This window comes from Xenopus laevis, chromosome 1L, assembly GCF_017654675.1.
Source record: "Xenopus laevis strain J_2021 chromosome 1L, Xenopus_laevis_v10.1, whole genome shotgun sequence".
NCBI classification, from domain to species: Eukaryota; Metazoa; Chordata; class Amphibia; order Anura; family Pipidae; genus Xenopus; species Xenopus laevis.
Genome location: NC_054371.1, coordinates 151014609 through 151033689, shown reverse-complemented (window position 1 = coordinate 151033689; position 19081 = coordinate 151014609). Strand labels below are relative to the sequence as shown.

Here is a 19081-nt window from a genome sequence, read left to right as displayed (position 1 = left end):
TTTGTAGTACACATATATTCTGTAATTAAGTATTGAGTAGTGTTACTTAGTAGTGTTGTGTTTTTGCCCTAGGTGTACTCAGCGATTCTCCAGTTCCAGGGAAAATGTCAACATTTCTCAAGATTAATCGAGCAGATCATTACAAGCAGCTTCTGGAAGCACATGTTCTATAAAGTGCCGTACATAAACCATAGCAACCTGGAAAAATGCACCACCCCAGGATACAATTGCCATGTCTTTTGTTAGTTGCAGTCCCATATATATGCATCAAGCAACCACAATATAATTAAGTATTTTAAGTCTCCTTTGTTTTTCTTTGATACCTTTTAATGTTAACTATATGAATATTAAGTAAGCAGCCTTTCAGAACTTTGAGGTCCCTTCTTAAGGCTGATTTTGCTTAATGATAGCCTGCTTTAATTTTAGCATATGTCCTCTACCACTGTTCTGTATCAAACCGATTCCCACACTATCATGTGACAACAATTACCATCCTCCAATACACTGAATCATCCAATTTATCCATGACACATAATATTTACCGGGGCGAGCCTCTGCCTAGTCACATGATTGCATTTTCCATGTTTTCATTTAAATTCCACCCTTATTTTTCTATCCTGAAGAATTTAAGTCTAGATATTGTATACTGCCTGAAGCACATTGATTCAAACAGTACAATTACTGACGTGAATGTGGAGAAGTATGTGTTAATCTCAGCTGTCTGTCTCTTAACTCTGTCAAGATCTCTCACTTTATTTTTCTAGCACCCTCTCAGTCAGTTCCTATCACCCTCAGACTCCCTTGTGCACCCTCCCTGCCCTGAATCGATTTCCCGCTTGTGCATATTGACTTTCACTTAGTGCTGATCAGTGTTAAGTTGTCTGAAATCCGCTGCCTTCTCCCCGCTCAATACCTTCGATCTCACCAGTTCCTACTAATAGCCTAACAAGATTGCTCTAGCCAGAGAGGTGAGTGTGTGGGAAAGAAGGGAAAAGGGACATGCACTGACCATATCAGGAGGGGTTCAGCAAGCTTTCCTACAATAAATGACTAATACACAAGCGCAGCTTATTGGCAATAACAGTGAGTATACTTGCAGCGGTTATCAGCAATTCTCTGTTTGGTTTTACTGTGAGCATGCCGAATTCAGAGTCTCAGTGGTGTAGAAAAATATTCATGCATAATATCTTAAAGGGATTCTGCCGTGAATGTTATAGTGTACTGTTTATTTCTAAATGACACTGTAAATCATTCACTCTACCATACAAAATGTCATTCCTGAACCAATAAGTGAATTTTTTTTTTTTAGTTATATTGGTGTGTAGGCAGCCATCTCAAGGTCATTTTGCCTGGTCATGTGCTTTCAGAAAGAGCCAGTGCTGCACTATGCAACTGCTTTCTAACAGGCTATTGTTTCTCCAACTCAATGTAACTGAAGGTGTCGCAGCAGGACCTGGATTTTTACAATTGGGTGTTGTTCTTAGCACGGAGCTGTTATCCTGTGTTAGGAAGCTGCTATCTGGTTACCTTCCCATTGCTCTGTTAGGTTGTTAGGCAGGGGGTGATTCTCAAATTTGCAGTAAAGGGTGACTGAAGTTTATCAGAGCACAAGACACATGACTGGGAAACTGACAATATGTCTAGCCCCATGTTAAATACATAAAAAAAAAGTTTGCTCATTTGAAAAATGGATTTCAGTGCAGAATTCTGGTGGAGCAGCAGCTGGATGCGTTTTGTTCCATGACAGTATCCCTGAACTTGTAGCAGATTTACCAGCCTATTCCTTTTGTAAATCAATTAGGTAACATTATGGGGCACATTTACTAAGGGTCAAAGTGAATTTTCGAATTTAAAAACTTCGGATTTCGTACTAATTTTTGGGTACTTCGACCATCGAATAGGCCTAAATTCGACTTTGATATGAAGTAAAAAAGTTTGACTGTGAAAATAGAAGTACTGTCTCTTTAAAAAAGTTCTACTTCAACACCTTAAACCTGCCGAATTGCTATGTTAGCCTATGGGGACCTCCTAGAACCTATAGCCAACATTTGGCTAAGTTTTTAGAAGTCGAAGTAAAATAGTTTGAGTCGAAGGATTTCATTGTACGATTTTACTTCGACCGAATATGGCCACATTTGATAAAAAAACCCTTCAACTATCGAAGTAATGCCCCTCGATGGTCGAATTACGAAGTTTTTTACACTTTGAAATTCGACCCTTGATAAATTTGCCCCCCATATGCAACTAAAGAACTAGACTTAATTTCTTGAAAAGGATGAACTTTATAGTTTAACTGTTAACCATAAGTAGTTTGTCACAGCTCTTGGGAGAAAACAAGGTATATGGTAAGGAGCCAATGGGCAAAATAATTTTTTTAAACTGGGAAAAACAATATGTGCCATTGCCCTAAGGCTACTACCACGCAGGCGGCTTCTCAGCCTGAATGTAAGCACAGGCCGAGAAACCGCTGCTCCGTTCTACAGAATGGTGTGTCTGCACCCAGAGATGCTGCAGATGTCAGCATGGAAATGAATGGCCAATGCTTAGCTGTCCACCTTCTTCATCCTTCCAGGAAATAGGGACAAATCACTTTCTCAGAGATCACAACAGTATATGCTAGCATATGTACTCCCACATATATTCCCTGACAGAAATGCTAATTGTACCACAACTAAATTTCTAAGTTGAAACTTTGTTTCAAGAGACTGAACTGGCAGTGTAAAAATAGGCAGCTACTGCTTTCAATTTTGAAAATTGCTTTATAGCACCATCCCAGAAAGCCTGCTTGCTCTGTCATACATTGCTTTTTTTTTTTTTTTTTTACAGTGTAAGTATTAATTACCACAGCCTTTTTTATGTGTGTCTATTTGTATATAATCGATGTCTTATGTATATCATTATGCTGTAGAGCATTGTGGAATATGTTGGTGCTTAATAAATATCTGTTAAAAGTTTGTTAGCAACATCAACCCCTTGAGAGCATGCTTTCCCAAGTAAACCTAAAAGTCTGAGTTAACTTAACATTTGATATATATGTATATTGGAGACCTGGCTTACTGAGCTCCTTAAATGTGAAACGGATGGGAGAGGATGTAGGAGAAATACATTCACTTTTGAAATGTAAGGGGGAAAAAAGTGGTGCACTATTTATGAACAATATTTGTAAAGGTGAACTACCGTATCACTCCAGAATAAAGTGGTAGGGCCAGTTAGCACATTCACTAATTCATTTTGCCTTAAACCTTCTAATGTACACTTAAGAACTGGCCACTATAAGGGTAATTTACTATTGGTGTGTAGCCACCATCCTGGGTAATTTTGCCTGGTCATGTGCTTTCAAGAAAAAGCCAGCACTTCAGGATGGAACGGCTTTCTGGCAGGCTGTTGTTTCTCTTACTCAATGTAACTGAATGTGTCGCATTGGGACCTGGATTTTTTTCTTTTGAGTGCTGTTCTTAGATCTAGCAGATCTTGTGTCAGGGAGCTGCTATCTGGTTACCTTCCCATTGTTCTGTTAGGCTGCTAGGGGATGCGGAAGGAAGGGGTGATATCAGCAGCAAAGAGTGACTGAAGTTTATCAGAGCACAAGTCACATGACTGGGGGCTGCTGGGAAACTGACAATATGTTTATCCCCATGTCAGATTTCATAATTAAATATAAAAAAAAATCTGTTTGCTCTTTTGAAAAAACAGATTTCAGTGCAGAATTAACTGATGAGTTTTGAAAAAAAAAAAAACCTTTTTCCCCATGACAGTGTCCCTTTAAGTAACACTTAAAAGACCAGTAACAATTTTTTTTTTTTAAAAAAATGTGTTTCTTTGGTGCAACTTGGTGCAATATAAGATCAGTAATGTCTGGTCTCACTGTAAATGTAGACTTAAACTCCCATTCTCACAAAAAAATGTCTCTTAGACAGTAAAAAAAGTATATTTTATATATTATTTTCTTGGACGTCATTATGGAAAGGAGCTGGTTAGAAAATGATATTGGAATTCAAGGACAACAGAAGGAGAGTTTGTTTAATTCACTTCAGGAGTATAAATATATATAGATCAAAGTAATGTAGACAGTCACCAACAATGCTGTTGAATGCTACAATGATGGTCCAACACTAGAGGTACAAACCAACCAAACATCAATTTAAAAAGAAAATAAAAAAAAAAATAAAGGTCTGGTTTCGCTGTGACAATGACTCAGTGACGTCTCCTGCTGAACCCTGTGAAAGAAAAAATTTACATGTGATCCAGATACATATATCACATCATATACATGAGGCAACATATCCCTACCAGAGATGCACTGAACCCCAGCTCTTTTTTGCAGGATTTGGTTTCGACTGTACCCTTAAGTGTTCAACCCAATCGGAACCCTTATGTTTATATCACATAGTGTTTTCACTAACAGTGCAGAAATACTCTTGGCAGTACTCACAGAGGGAGGATTTTGTCCCAAAAAGGTGCACAGATCACTGGTGGTTGTTTCCACCAGCAGAGAACACACAACATAATATTAGCCTTGTGTGTCGTGTAACTTTAAAGATCTGAACAAATGAAAGAGTCAACATTTTTATTTTGCTCAAATAAGAGTTTTAGTTTCGTTTTGGGAAAGGTCTTTTGTGCAGTAAACAATATTCAGCCAAATCCACAAACTATGGATTCAGTGCATCCCTAATCCCTAAGGCATGCCAAAAACTGTGAAAAAAATCAAATGTGCACCTTTCTTCTTTTTGCTTTTTTTGGGACCTTTCTTTGATTTCTTCATAGAAGGGACCATATCCTAAACATGGAAGAACAATACATTTTAGTGATAAATTCCTGATGACTGGCATAGTTATTCTATGTGACATGAATCTCCATGCAACAAACTTACCTCTGCCCTGCCTTCTCCACCAGTAAGCGCACTGATATCGGAGAAGTGCGTCAATGAGTTGAGTTGTGATGTCATGGAAAGCACTCTCTTTTTTCGAGCCTTTTCCTTGCGTGTCATATTCAGACGCACCATCATGGACTCCTCATGGTTTATCCTGGGTTAGGAAGAAGGTAGCAAAGAAAAAAAGACTGTTTATAACACCAAGATCTATACATCATAGTTGGCCAATCAGAGGGCCCTGGAATGCTAGATGTAGGCATTAAAAATTAATTGTTTTAAAATGTATGCTACTGGGTCAGTGTTCAGAATCAGTTATTGAATTCTCACCTATGCTGCTCTTCTTTATCATGGCGCATCATATGATAAGCCCGACCCTCTCTGATCTCCTCAGGAGCATCGGAATACTGCTCCTTTAGCTCTCGTATAGTTGAGCTGCTAAGGGCTAACTTCTTCGCTCTTTCTACAATTCTGTGCTCACGCTCTGCTTCTGTGTCATCTGTTATAAAGGGAGAGAGTATATAAACAGAGCATCAAAAGTCCAAAAAATTACGTTTGGATATCCATAGCTGTAAGCACAGCATATGTACTCCACATTTGAAGGGGATGTAAAGTCTTCTCATTAAGTTAAGAGATTCTTACAGAATCCATAAAAACAAGCAACTTTCCAATATATATTTCATTCTTACAGTTGTTGAAATAATCAATCTGATTTCCTCTGCAGCCACCGGCGGCCTCAGTCAGCTTCTTGCTTTATTTCTGCTATAACCCGATCCCTCTCTCACTGCTCAGTCCCATGTGTGCAGCAGGAGCCAATCAGAGGCAAGCATGCTCGTTGATGCCTGTGTATTCTCTGTTCCAATGGGCTCTGACTGAGAGATAAGGACAGCTGGCGACTGCATACACTTCTTGAACAGCTGAAGTAGGGCTGGCTCGTTAGAGCTGAAGACACCGGGTCCTTTATCTTTACAACAGTAAGAATAAAATAAATCAACTATATTGCAAAGTTGCTTGTTTTTATGGATTCATTCAGAATCCCTTAACTTAATAGGAAGCCTTTACATCCCCTTTAATGAAGGTTGGTTACCATTTTTATGCACTCTGCATAATCATACCATAGTGAACTGGGGCAAGCCTTGGAGGGATGTATCTCTTCACTTTGCTTTGAGGTTTTTTGGCAACCCCACCCTCAGCACCTTCTTCACCGCTGTCTGACTCTCTTTCATCAGGCTCAGAGAGCTGAAGGGATCAAAAAAAAAAAATCATTAAAAAGGACCAGTAACATCAAAAATGTTTACAAAAAAATTCATTAGCATACAACAAAAAAAAACCACATCAAGACAAATTAAAATTTAAAATAGCTAAGCCTTTATTAAGAAATAATTACAGAAACTCCACTTCCTGTCCTCTACAGAAAGGGCGACCATCCATCCTGCTGGGCTCAATTTCTCCTCCCTGGCTCTTCACTGACAGCGTGTCAATCTCCTTCTCCAGCTCTTCAGAGGGCCGCAGTGGTGTCATTATTCCTGCCCCCACTGTAAGATAGCAGACCGGCAGAATACCTTCCATGCACTCTCTAATAGTAAATACATTGTTTCCGGATCAGCGAAACATGGCTATCCTGGCACCGAGAAGATTCATATTGCCTGCTGCTGGGGAGACACGCAATCACTGTATGGAGCAGTAAAGGGAGCCGCATTTCTCTGCAGAGCCTGCCTTCGGCAAGTGAACCAGCTGGGCGGCGTGTTTATGAATGGCAGGGACCTGCCCAATGCTATCCGGCTGCGGATGTGAGCTGCAGATGCTGTCTGTAGAGAGCTCTCTCCTCACATCCTCCAGGCGAACTGCCGCCTTCACGATGGCACCAATCTCTTCCAGCCCTAGTCCCCTGCACAGAGCCTCCGCCACTCCCGCCTCTCCTTTCCCGATTCCTCCGGAGCGGAGGTTATTCACATTCACAAACCATTCACAAACACGCCGCCCAGCTGGTTCACTTCCCGAAGGCAGGCTCTGCAGAGAAATGCGGCTCCCTTTACTGCTCCATAGTGATTGCGCATCTCCCCAGCAGCCTGCAGCAGCAGGCAGAAGGAATCTACTCGGTGCCAGGATAGCCATGTTTCGCTGATCCGGAAATGATGCATTTACTATTATAGAGAGTCTAAAAATAATGCAGGGGGTTCTGGGTTACCAGTGTGCATGGAAGGTATGCTGCCGGTCTGCTATCTTACAGTGGGGACAGGAATAATGACACCGCTGGAGAAGGAGATCGACACGCTGTCAGTGAAGAGCCAGGGAAGAGAAATCGAGCCCAGCAGGATGGATGGTCGTCCTTTCTGTAGAGGACAGGAAGTGGAGTTTCTGCAAGTTATTTCTTAATAAAGGCTTAGCTATTTTAAATTTTAATTTGTCTTGTTGTTTTTTTTCATTGTATTCTAATGAATTTTTTTGTAAAAATTTTTCATTTTACTGGTCCTTTCAGAACTGATTTGGGGTAAAAGAAGAAATGTCTTGTCTGAACATATACATCAATGTAATTCACAGTTTTCGCAAAACGTACCTTGCTCATAAGGTTCTGCGGATTGGGTTTGAAGCGCAAGGGGTCATTCTCCCCCAGGCTTCCTGTCACAGCAGCTTTAACCAATTTATCTATTTGGTATTTCAGTTTCTGATCAATGGGACGCATTTTCTCCAATACCTGAAAAGAGAAAATCCCTTATCAATGCAACAGCAAAAATCTCACTAAAACGTATAAGAGTATTTTTTGATAGAATGAATAGGTGAGGTTGTCACATTTTCCTATGCTGCTAGTTCCCCCCCCCCCCCAATAGGTAAAATCGAAATCATTGTGGAAACAATGTATCTCAAAGAATTTCCATGATTTTATTCATGAATTTCAATGACAGGTGGTCTTGTTTTTTTTGCATAAGGATAGGATGTCCCTAAGAGTTACATAACCTTGTTAACTTCTATTATCTTTAAAGGACATGTAAACCCCCCATGCAAAAATGTAATCACTGAAGATCCTCTGAAATCTCTAAATACCTGCCACTCTGGTTGTTCAAAGGTTAACAGTAAGGCTGGAGCATCCCCTTGATCACTTAGGATTCCTTCTACTCCTCTAACCTACTTAGCGCCCTCCCTCAGGAATTTCCTTTGGCTGTTGGTTCATGAGCATGCTCAGTTCTTCTCAACTCAGATTAATAAACACAACCACCAGTCTAGCGGCCAATGAAGAGATGGCATTGCTGGTTCCCACAGAAACTCTGCTCTAGATGTCTGCTCATATTTTTAAATTATAACCCCTCTCCTGAGATCAGAGTAACCATTACAGTGCTCAATCCCAGCAGCAATTTACTATCCCAGTCACCATAGTAAATTGCCTGTGTTAGCCTGCATTCTTTACTTGCATATGTGCGGTTTGCAGATATAAATGCACTGATGATGTGTGAGAGAAAATTGCCCCCAGGTGAAAATTGCTATTTGTTTTAGGTAAATGTAAAGACGCTGGAAACGGACGGGATCTATGCAGTACAAATAATGCCATTTGGGTAGGGGGGGGGATGTGCCCAACTTATATACATGGTAGGAAAATGTAGGCTTTACATGTCCTATAAGACAACATTAGCCCAAATGAACTCTAAACAAAAGTCACACAATACAATATCATAAAATAATAAACTATCACAGCTCAGTAAGAATAAATCCTTATCTTGTTATGGTGGTCACTTACAGTGCGTAGCTCCACAAGTCTCAGAATTCCAGGATTTCCTTTTATGGATTTGCCATTTGTCTTTTCCAGCATTAAGTGGGTCAGGTCTTGGAGGTAAAACAGAAGAAGCTGATCCTTTAACTCTAGGAAGCTCAGACCCTGACGGTAAAAGGTGAGAGGAGTGTCCCAAATTGAATCAACACACCTATAAGCAAGTCACGCGACTATATGCAGAATATGCACCTCACCTTGTCAGTGTTATATATGCTGCTACGGACCTTCTGCGTCAGGTCTTGAACATGTGCTGTGACTTTTGTTATCTGAAGAAAAACCAACGCATATGAAGCATTCAAAAGGGGCAAAACTACCAGGTGTAAAAGAACCACAAAAAAAAATATATATATATATATAATATATTTACTGATTTTTAAATGCAGGCTTGAAACTTTTCTTGGCAGCTTTTTCAAAAACACAAGCACCAGTGGAGTACAGCACCCTCACCCCAGGAGGAAGTACTTAGCAATTATGGTATATATAAAAAGCACAAGCCCGAAGGAAGAGTGTTTTTATACAGGTCATGGAACTCCGAGGTGGCTTCTAATATCCTGATATTTTGCAACAGGGGGTACTTTATTATAATACACCAGTTTGTGTCATGACAGAAATTACATCACTAAGCACTGTTTATAAGGATATAATTTACAGGATATTCATGGCTCATGTATTATAAACTGATAAAGGATATTTAAACCCAAAGAATGATTAAATGTAAACTTACTCATAGTAGACCTCTAAGTAGTTTTGCAATTTATATCAGATTTCTATTATTTTTATATTTTTAGTGGTTTTTGAGATACTGGACCTTTAAGAGGACCTCTTTAAAGGTCAGTGACCCTAACTGTCTATGTACTTCCTGTTTAATCTGTAGACCCTTGAGCCCAAAAAATATACATTTCTTTATTTTACATTTTATTTTAGTAGAAAGCTTGTGTAACAACACCTTTAAGAGTATTATAATAATAATAATATTATAATAATAATAATAATAATAATAATAATAAGCTTTACCTGATCCTGAAGAGTATTGAACAGGTTCACTGATCCAGGCACATCTTCTAAAATAACATCCTGAAAACAGAGACACAAAAGTAAAACTCATATGGCTATTGGGTTTTGGGTTCTTTGGAATAATAAGAATGGGTAATATTATTATTATATAAAGAAGAAGGCACTTAAATGCCTTGAACAAGAATTAAAGAAGGCACTTTTCCTATGTCTCTATAGTCCTCACTTTCTACAATCATGGTCACTCTTTGGCTGTCAGATGTAGCCTAGTTTCCTGCTAATGCTGGAAAAACAGAAATTACAATGTGCTGGGCATTTAATTTGAGAACTGTGACCTCCAAGGAATTTCTATGGCCCCTCTCGTCCTACTAGATAATTAAAATGTGCATCTCATCAGTGCACTATAAGATTAAACATCATACAAATAAAACATGTTGAAACTGTTCATAGTTTTGCGCTATGGTCGGCAAAAATGTACTCATACTAAATTTAAACTATATTGAAAAAAAAATACATTATGTTACTATGTCCTATTTCACAGATAACAGTCATAGTAAAGTACTTCTCTGTTGTAAGAATAAAGCCTATTGTATTGTTTACATTTTATGTATTTTTGTTTGATTTTTTTTAATAAATAAAATGCCATAATACCATAGGCTTAGCTATAGATTTAGGCCGAAAATTGAACAGTATCCTCATTGACGTTGGCAGCAACAGGCCTGGATGGCTAATAGGGTAGAGGTAGTGCATCAGTTTCCTAGCCATTAGTAGCCACCATCTTGATAAAAATCTTTATAACTGCTGAGCTTTGGCAGGAATATAATGCCTTGTATGTTGTGTTCTTTCAATCAACATGGAAAATACATTAGTATATTAAAAACAGAGTCAGAAATAACATTAACTGAGGAGCTGGAGTCGAAGATTTATGTACCGACTCCACAGCCCAGATATAAAGTAACAAACATACTCTATAGTGCTGTACAATAGATTGGTGTATACAGTAAACAGAGATTACATACAAACATTGATACAAGATGTAAAGAGGGTCTCGCTCAAAAGAAAATAAGTAAATAGAAAACCTGAGGGTGTTTTAACTTATTGAAACTAAACAAAGAATCTTAGACACACAGTATAGAAAACCTTTCATTCATTCATTGTTCAGAAGAAAGTCCTTTAACATTTTTATGCCACTGGCCATAAGAGCCACTCATAGCTGTAGCTGGCAGATGTCCTAGCAATATGCACCTAGTGTTTGTCAGCCAGCTCCATCTGGCTAGTAGACTATGAGGCACTAACCACAAAGGTTAAGGTGGCCATACACGAACCGATAAAAGCTGCCGACAGACCGTGTCGGCAGCTTATTGGCCTGTGTATGGGGCCCCCCCGACGGGCTTGACCGGTCGAGATCTGGCCAAAAGTCGGCCAGATCTCGATCGGATGGGACAAAAAAATCCTGTCGGATCGTGGCCGCATCAATTCGTTGATGCGGTCCCGCAATCCGACCGCCCGTTAGGCATCGTTAGGATCCGATCGTTGGGCCCTAGGGCCCACGATCGGATCAGCCCGATATTGCCCACCTTAAGGTGGGCATATCGGAGGGAGATCCGCTCGTTTGGCGACATTGCCAAACGAGCGGATCTCTCAGTGTATGGGCACCTTAAGACAAGGCAATAAGCTGCTTCCAATTCATTTCTAACCAGTAAGCAGCAATGATCTCACACGGATTTCTGATCTGAGCCGTACTTCTCATAAATATCAAAATTCTGCAGGACTGAAATTCAACTACATAAGAAGTGTGATAATGTATAGCATAAAATCCACAATAGGGACACTATAGGCACTGGCATATATTGTGCAGCAGGCAAAATAATCTAAACAGTGTCATTGTACTTCAAAAAAAGAACAAACATGATGGTTTTCCCATTTAAGAATCAATACATTCTGCGAGTTCTTACTATTAACAAAAATAGGAACAAAGGCACACTCACTGCAATTCTTCTGTGAAAACTCAAATCTTTTTCATTTTATTTCTGGTGAGATCTCACCAGAAATAAAAATGAAAAAGATTTGAGTTTTTGCTGAAGCATTGCAGTGAGTGTTCCTTTGTTCCTATTTTTGTGTATATCTATGGAAGCTCTTATCGGCAAAAGGGCTTTTCTGAATATATAAAAGTGTAAAGATCATTTTTTATTTTTACTGTTTTTCCAAAATTTAAGTTTAAAGTTAAAGAGGTTGTTCACCTTTGAGATAACTTTTAATATGATGTAGAGAGTGATATTCTGATATAATTTGCAATTTGTTTTATTTTTTTATTATTGAAGGTTTTTGAGTTATTTAGCTTTTTATTCAGCAGCTCTTTAATTTGCATTTTAAGCAATCTGGTAACTAGATCCCAAATAACCCTAGCAACCATGCATTGATTTGAATAAGAGACTGTAATATGAATAGGAGAGGGCCTAAATAGAAGGATCAGTGATAAAAAGTAGCAATAATAATACATTTGTAGCCTTACAGAGCATTTGTTTTTTTTTTTAGAAGGGGACAGTGATGCCCATTTGAAAGCTGCAAAGCATCAGAAGAAAAAAACTATAAAAATAAATAATGAAGACCAATTGAAAAGTTAAAATTGTTCATTCTATAACATCATAAAATTTACTGTAAAGGGGAACTACCACTTTTTAAATGTTTGTGTCTCTGGTGTCTGGCAGCTCGGTAATTCAGGCGCTGATTCGAAACTTACAATTTTGCAATATTAGCAACTATTGTATCAATTCTAACAGTTGCCTGTAAAGAAATCCAGAGATTTCAGCTCAGCAGGGACAAAGATAAGAAATGTATCAACTAATTATATCCATTTAGAACAGTTTACAGGGTCGGCGACCCCCCCTTCCAAGAGCTGCTTCAGAAGGTGAAAAATTACACTTTACACGCAGTCACAAAGTCATTGGAAAAAGTCGTTTTATCATGTGATTTATCTGAAAACAACTAGTTCTTTGAAGGTCAACAGTCCCTTTAAGAGGCAACATGCTATAAAGCTAAATATATTCATCAAGCGCCTGTGTGCGACACTACATTTTTCCCCAGCGTTTCATTCCCCATTCTGGCATTTTTACTCCCACGTGCACGGAATACACCAATACCGATCTCGTGCTTTCAGGCAGGAGCCATTTAAAAGCACTCACTGCACATAAACATCGGTAACACATCCCCTACTAAAGAAACCAGCTTATATACACCCAAATCTGCATTCACAAGCCCATTAAACCCATGCTCACCCCGGCAGCCGCCATTGTACCCCACGTCTGTGTTACCCGGCGTCTCACTAGAGCGTCAACATGCACTGTCCTCTAAACAACCAATCCACAAACAACCTGCTTAGAACGTCATCGGTAATGTTAAAGTTCAGGGCAGCTATTGGTAGAGAGCAATTAGAAGTTATCCACGTGACAAGGTATCCATAAGCTTTTAGCCAATCAACACAGCAGGCTCAAGAAGCTCAGTTCTGCGTCCATATTTAACATGGGCAAAGGTGTTCACCGTGTAGAATAGGGCGTAAAGTACAACAGCGACATATTGCCTGTACATAGATTATGGCGCTAGCAGACCCCATCATTTCACAAGCGCGTCCTCTGCTGGTGGGTTTTGAAGGTAATAAAACTCCTCCGATGATATTAAAATGAACCTGAAGCTTGGCAAAGGGAGAGGCAGAAGGTAGCCATGGGGATAATGGCAAAAAGGTTCCGTTTCAGGCCGTGAAGCAGAGTTTACGACTTAAAGAGTAAAAGTGCTGAACGATTTTCTGTGAGCGAATGACTGCAATTAAGTTTCATATATAACGTATCAAAGTGAACTGCTAAATGAATGTATTGGGCGTGACTACAGAGGTAGCAGGCCCTGCAGGTGCAGGGGGCCCCATGAGTTATAGGGGCTCCACGATGCCCTAATTCATATACATTGGCAGGCTCATGTTCCTGTTATTTAACATGCTACATGCCATGAAATGGATAACATAGAGTCCGAGATGGGTTTAGCAGTGAATGGGGTTCTGTGTACCAGAAGAACTCTGCCATGTGTAAGTTAAAGTGATAAAGACACTAAACATTTTCTTTTCAAAATTTTAATTGACATTAAAAGTTACCTATATGTCATGTTGATCTTTTTTTTTGCTTATAGTTCTGCTTTTGTAAGTAATTGTTAGTTGAAGTTCCTAAACCTGACTGTTTTGCCAACCTGACTGTCCCTTCTTAACCTGCCAGTTAGCGTTTCTAATGCTAAGACTCGTTCTGCCTTTTTGATTTTTTGTTCATTTGTGCCCCTGAGGAAGACCCTTAAGGTTGAAACGCGTTGGGCTCACTGTTATATTATTTATAATTTTTGTAATTTTGCTTTTCTTTTTTGTAATACAGTTTTCTATTATTTTTTCAAATTGGGTGTGCTATCCATTAATCTCAGTATTTATAGCATTATTTGGAGACCCTTATGGGGAGTCCCCTATGGATCAGCACCCCTCATCTTACTTTAAGGGTGTGCGCCTTCTCGCTGCGTTTTGTTCAGAGTTTCTAATGCTAACGGACTACTGCTGCACAAATATGGCAGCCTCCTCATAGAGGACATGGGGTTAAGAAAGGTAAAGTAAAAGCATCAGGCAAATACTTTTATAGCAAAATAATAAATAGCATTCAAATGTTATGATAGATAGAAAAAAAGGGTTTTTTTTTTTTAATATTTAGGAACACTTTATTTTGGAGTCATAAAGCAGTAAAGGCATTTTTATAACTTTCAATCCAGTAATGTGTGAGTGTAGGGGAATAACATGCAGGCACCCATTATCATACCCTCCCTGCAAGTCTTCAGCTCACAGCAGGGGAGCCCAGCTAATCCAGTTAAATTAGGGACCTTGTTTTGATTTTTTTTTCCACTAGAATGCCAGGGGGCTGATAATATGGAGAAAGATGATAATATCGTTATACGGGGCTTCGTGAATTCTAATGGCAGCCCTACCAGTGAATAGAATGAAGGTGCTGTTTGTGTCTGTTCAACAAAACCCATCAGTGCTTTCCAATGTATAACATTTATTGGGATGATTATTTCTCATATAGCATGTTTGAGAGTCTGATTAAATTAAAATGATGATGTCATACAATGAAATCTATTCAGCAGACTGGGGGCCACAGAAATCCATTGGAGGGCCACCTATGGGCAGCGGGCCTCTAGTCAGGTTAAATGCAATTGATACACTTCCATCCGATCTTATATTATGCGGGATAGATATTCAAAGTTTATACACTTCTATCCCCCATAGTGAAGGTATGATCTGTATTGAAGATGTGCTATTGGAAAGCAATTTGCCTAATCAGAAAATTTTCTTCATATTAGATTGTTTGAACATGGTGTTAACAAAGAACTATCTTGCATTTGAGAATGAATTCTTTTGGCAGACTCAGGGTACGTCAATGGGGGCCACGGTTGCCCCCTCATATGCAAATCTGTTTGTACACCATTTGGAGAAACAATTTTTTCTTAATAAGGAGCCGTATTGCCATTCTATACATGCTTATTACAGATATGTGGATGATATTCTCATCCTTTGGACTGGGAGTATTGAACAACTAGACAGAATGCTGAGGGAAGCAAATACAAGCCATGATACCATAAAATTCACTTACGAATGGTCGAAATCAGAAATTAATTTTCTGGATGTGAAGATCAGTTTGACCGATGGTAAACTACACACTGATTTATATCGGAAACCTGTAGACAAGAATAATCTACTTCACGCGAAGAGCTTCTATAATCGTAAAGTTACTAAAGCAATTCCAAAAGGCCAATTTATTAGGAAGCAAAAACTGCCCTTACGAGTAAATTTTTGGAAAGGGGGTATAGGCCTGAACTTATAGAAAAAGCCGTAGAAGAGGTGGAATTAGTCCCTCGTATCGATCTATTGTCAAAAAAACAAAAAATAGAAAAAGATCTAAGGTTAAACCTAGTTTCCACATATAATTAGCATAGTGGAAAAATTGAACAAGCTGTTAAGAAATATTGGCCACTATTACAAGCTGATAAACAATTTGGGCACCTCTTTAAGCAACCACCCCTGTTTTGCTATAAAAAAAGGCCAGTCGATTAAGGATATACTCGGACACGAGGTTACAGAAGCCTAGGTTTCTTGGAAAATCCAAAACTGGAACTTTTCCTTGTATGAGCTGCAACTGTTGCTCATCAATTATGAAAGGCAATGTTGTTAACCATCCCACTAGAGGTTATGAAATAAAAATCAAAACTTACGCCACCTGTAACACGACCCATGTAGTGTACCTACTGAAATGTCCCTGCGGCATGGGCTATGTAGGGCAAACAAAAAGGGAAATCAAAATCCGTATTCAAGAGCATAGAGGGAATATTAGGAACTTCAAGATGAACACACAAACAGATACGTCTGTATCCAGACATTTTGTAGAGCATAAACACAACCCTATGCAATTGAAATGGTGTGTCCTAGATGAAGCTGTGCTAGATAAGAGAGGTGGGAACAGGTTAAACAAACTTCTGCAACTTGAAGGCAGATGGATCAGAAAGCTGAACACTCTTATTCCGGATGGAATGAATGATAGTTGGAGCCTAAAACCGTATCTTTAACTTTAACTTTGTGTCTTCACTATTACAGGTTCTGATAATAGAAAATACTAGCAACTTAGTCGCAATAAGGGTAAGATGATTCAACTATATATTGGCACTTGGCCATTTAACTATTTTATAGTAATGAATATTACCATGTAAGTTGCCAGAATGAATATTATGGAAGCTACTCTAGTTTCTGCCTTATGAATGTTTTTTGCATGCTTCGTGAAACCTAGGTAGGCACTGTGATGTGCAGTACCCAGGCGCTATATCAGTGAATTTTATTTTATTTATAGGTGGTAATTGGCGATATGGCAATGGACTGAATATGCCATGGATTAAGGTCGAAAAAACTCTTTTTGTATAATGCTGGACTATTTTTTGATATACACTTTTTTGATATATGCCTAATCTGTAAATGTCTGAAAGATTATATGTACACTTTCACAAACGCACTTTAATATTTTAAAAAATCTTTTTATGAGTAAGATCGACAATTTTATTCCACATTTTATTGTATTTATATTATTAACACTGCTAATTGGCACTTTCACATGAAACATGGAGGGGATGAACTTTGACCCTGCAATTAAGGGGTGGGATTCCAATAGGATATGTTTTAAAAGGTCACTTTGTTTCCATTTTTGTTACACTTGATAAAGGGCGTTTGAGGCCCGAAACATGTTGTGTGTTTTGTAGCTGCTAATAAACTACATTGTTGCAGATCTTCTGCCCTGGATTGCTCTCCTCACTTTTCTAATTATATGGGCAGCGGGCCTCTAGTTGGACTGCCTTACCTTTAAGAGATACTGACACCAGAAAATAACCTTTCTGCAGGTTTATTATCCTGGCATAGGACATAGAGCATTTCAATTCATTTAAAAATATATATATTGTATTGAAAATGGAACATTGTACACTGTAATCATTTGCTAGGAACTGCACAATAACTTGACACCTGCTTAGTCTTGCACATCATGGAGCACCAACTAATGCACTGCAAGCAATTTATATGTTATATATTGGTAGTGTTCAGCTCACTCCCTGAACAACATATGATTCTACATGCTAAACAAATGTTTTAAGCATGTAAAGTGTAGAAATATGCATACTACAAACTGTCCGTGAGCTGTACACTTCAGAAGGGAGGGTGGGTACTCAAATGCCTGCTTCTTTTTTCCTAATAAAATAAAGTTTACTATAAAAAGTTGTGTGACCAAAGTTTCTGAATCTTCCCCTTTGTTATCCAACCCGACAATCCTCGTTTCTCCTCGAAAAAAGCAGGAATCAAAATTTTGATTGATTCCTGCTTCTTTTTTCCTGTAAGAGCTGTCAGTGAGCTCATTGGTCACTGAAATTTAGGTCCCAGTAGAGCTGCACAGGGATTGGATGGGTAAAGATAAACTTCCCCTCCAGTCTATCCAATCCCCATGCGGCTTTACCAGAACTTAACATCATTGACCAATGGGCTCACAGACAGTTCTTATCAGAAAAAAAAAAACAACCCCTGGAACTCCCACACGAATGTTCAGCTCACTGACAGCAGGGGGGGCCGGCTATTTCAAGAAGGTGCAGTGTGGCTGCCCCCCCACAGAAAACCCACTGGGATGATTGCATCTTCTGTCCCTCCCCATGGCGGCCCTCTTCATTGATGTAACACTATTTTAAGACAATGGGTGCTCTGTATTTCCTTTAGATAAATAACCTTAGACTTAGCTCCGTTTAGTATATGTAACAAACAGCACCGTCATTATTCTCACTTGTGTAACAGATTGGCAGTTTGGGACTGCTCTTAAGCTGGCCATAGACGCAAATATCTGATCGTACGTATCGAGGATTCGTATGATTTTCGGACCGTGTGTGGAGAGTCCCGACATTTTTCGTCCGGCGGAGATCGGTCGTTTGGTCGATCGGACAGGTTAAAATATTTCTGTCGGCTGCTGATAATATCTCTGCATGTATTGCCAATCGTACGATTTTCAGAGGGAGACACTAGCTTTGGTCGGACATAATTTTCGTACGAATGCTGTCAGGGGCAGGACATCAGCTAATCTGTTCTTTTGTACTTTATTTGATCTGAATGGTTAGTGGCAGGTCGGGAGATGGGAAAGTCCGATCGTACGTTGATTCATATATCTATGGCCAGCTTACGAGATGTCAACCAGTCCCATGTCACGAGGGGTGGTTCATTATCTCCCTCATGACATGGGTCAGGTTGATGTCTTTGTACTCACTTCTGGGTCAATTTGTCCCAAAGCTAGTCAATGCTCGCAGTTGTCTTCACTCCAGAAATTCCTGAGCCTAACCACTTAAGTCCTTATATTGGTGAATGACACCGCAGGGTACTAACTTCTGGTCACCTCATTGGGGCCTCTGGCTGCTCTACTGGCTACCCTGATTCTGTCTTCCACTCCTAGAGCAAGATGTTAGAGAAACTGCCCTCACACTGTCTTCTCCTACTAATTAAGCCTACCTCCACCTCAGACTCTTTTGGCACAAACCATCCCCTCCAGCAAGTGGGATCCACAGAAAGAGGCGAAGCACATGTTGACCCTTTTTATAAACTAGGGAATCCTGGCACCTCCTGGTCAACTAATGAACTATAAGGACAATACTTTGACGTGGAAAAGAAACACCCCTTCACAACTGTAAAAACAGGGCCAACTCTTAGCTGTCCTAACCCTTCTTTGGATTTTCTAGTAAAAGTGTGCAAAGAAGATGATAAGACCAATAAACTGTGCTACAATACCAATACTAAACCTGGACAAGTCCATGTCTATAACCCAAATCATTTCCTGGATAAACTGGTGTTTGTGAATAAG

The 19081-nt window shown here is 39.3% G+C and overlaps 3 protein-coding genes across 5 annotated transcripts in view; 2 read left to right on the top strand and 1 right to left on the bottom strand.

Moving 5' to 3' along the window:
• Positions 1-644, top strand: part of thtpa.L (thiamine triphosphatase L homeolog) — a 72794-nt gene extending 72150 nt beyond the window's left edge. For all 3 annotated transcript variants that reach the window (XM_041564944.1, XM_018259448.2, XM_018259442.2), the window contains exon 3: positions 73-644. In XM_041564944.1, coding sequence (XP_041420878.1) covers positions 73-173 — 101 coding nt within the window. In that variant the 3' untranslated portion in view covers positions 174-644. The remainder of the gene's footprint in view (positions 1-72) is intronic.
• Positions 645-4006: 3362 nt separating this feature from the next.
• ngdn.L (neuroguidin L homeolog) lies at positions 4007-12944 on the bottom strand. Its single transcript, NM_001095388.1, is given in 10 exon segments — positions 4007-4217; positions 4717-4777; positions 4871-5024; positions 5198-5366; positions 5983-6106; positions 7425-7562; positions 8598-8735; positions 8825-8896; positions 9645-9704; positions 12917-12944. Coding segments are annotated over 10 exon segments (954 nt in total). The 5' UTR covers positions 12932-12944; the 3' UTR covers positions 4007-4194.
• A 198-nt stretch (positions 12945-13142) lies between these two features.
• The window catches only part of LOC108714868 (myosin-7-like), a 56923-nt gene continuing 50984 nt past the window's right edge, over positions 13143-19081 (top strand). Inside the window, exons 1-2 of the mRNA XM_018259437.2 lie at positions 13143-13289; positions 16306-16347. The gene's annotated coding sequence lies outside the window, so the exon portion shown is untranslated. The remainder of the gene's footprint in view (positions 13290-16305; positions 16348-19081) is intronic.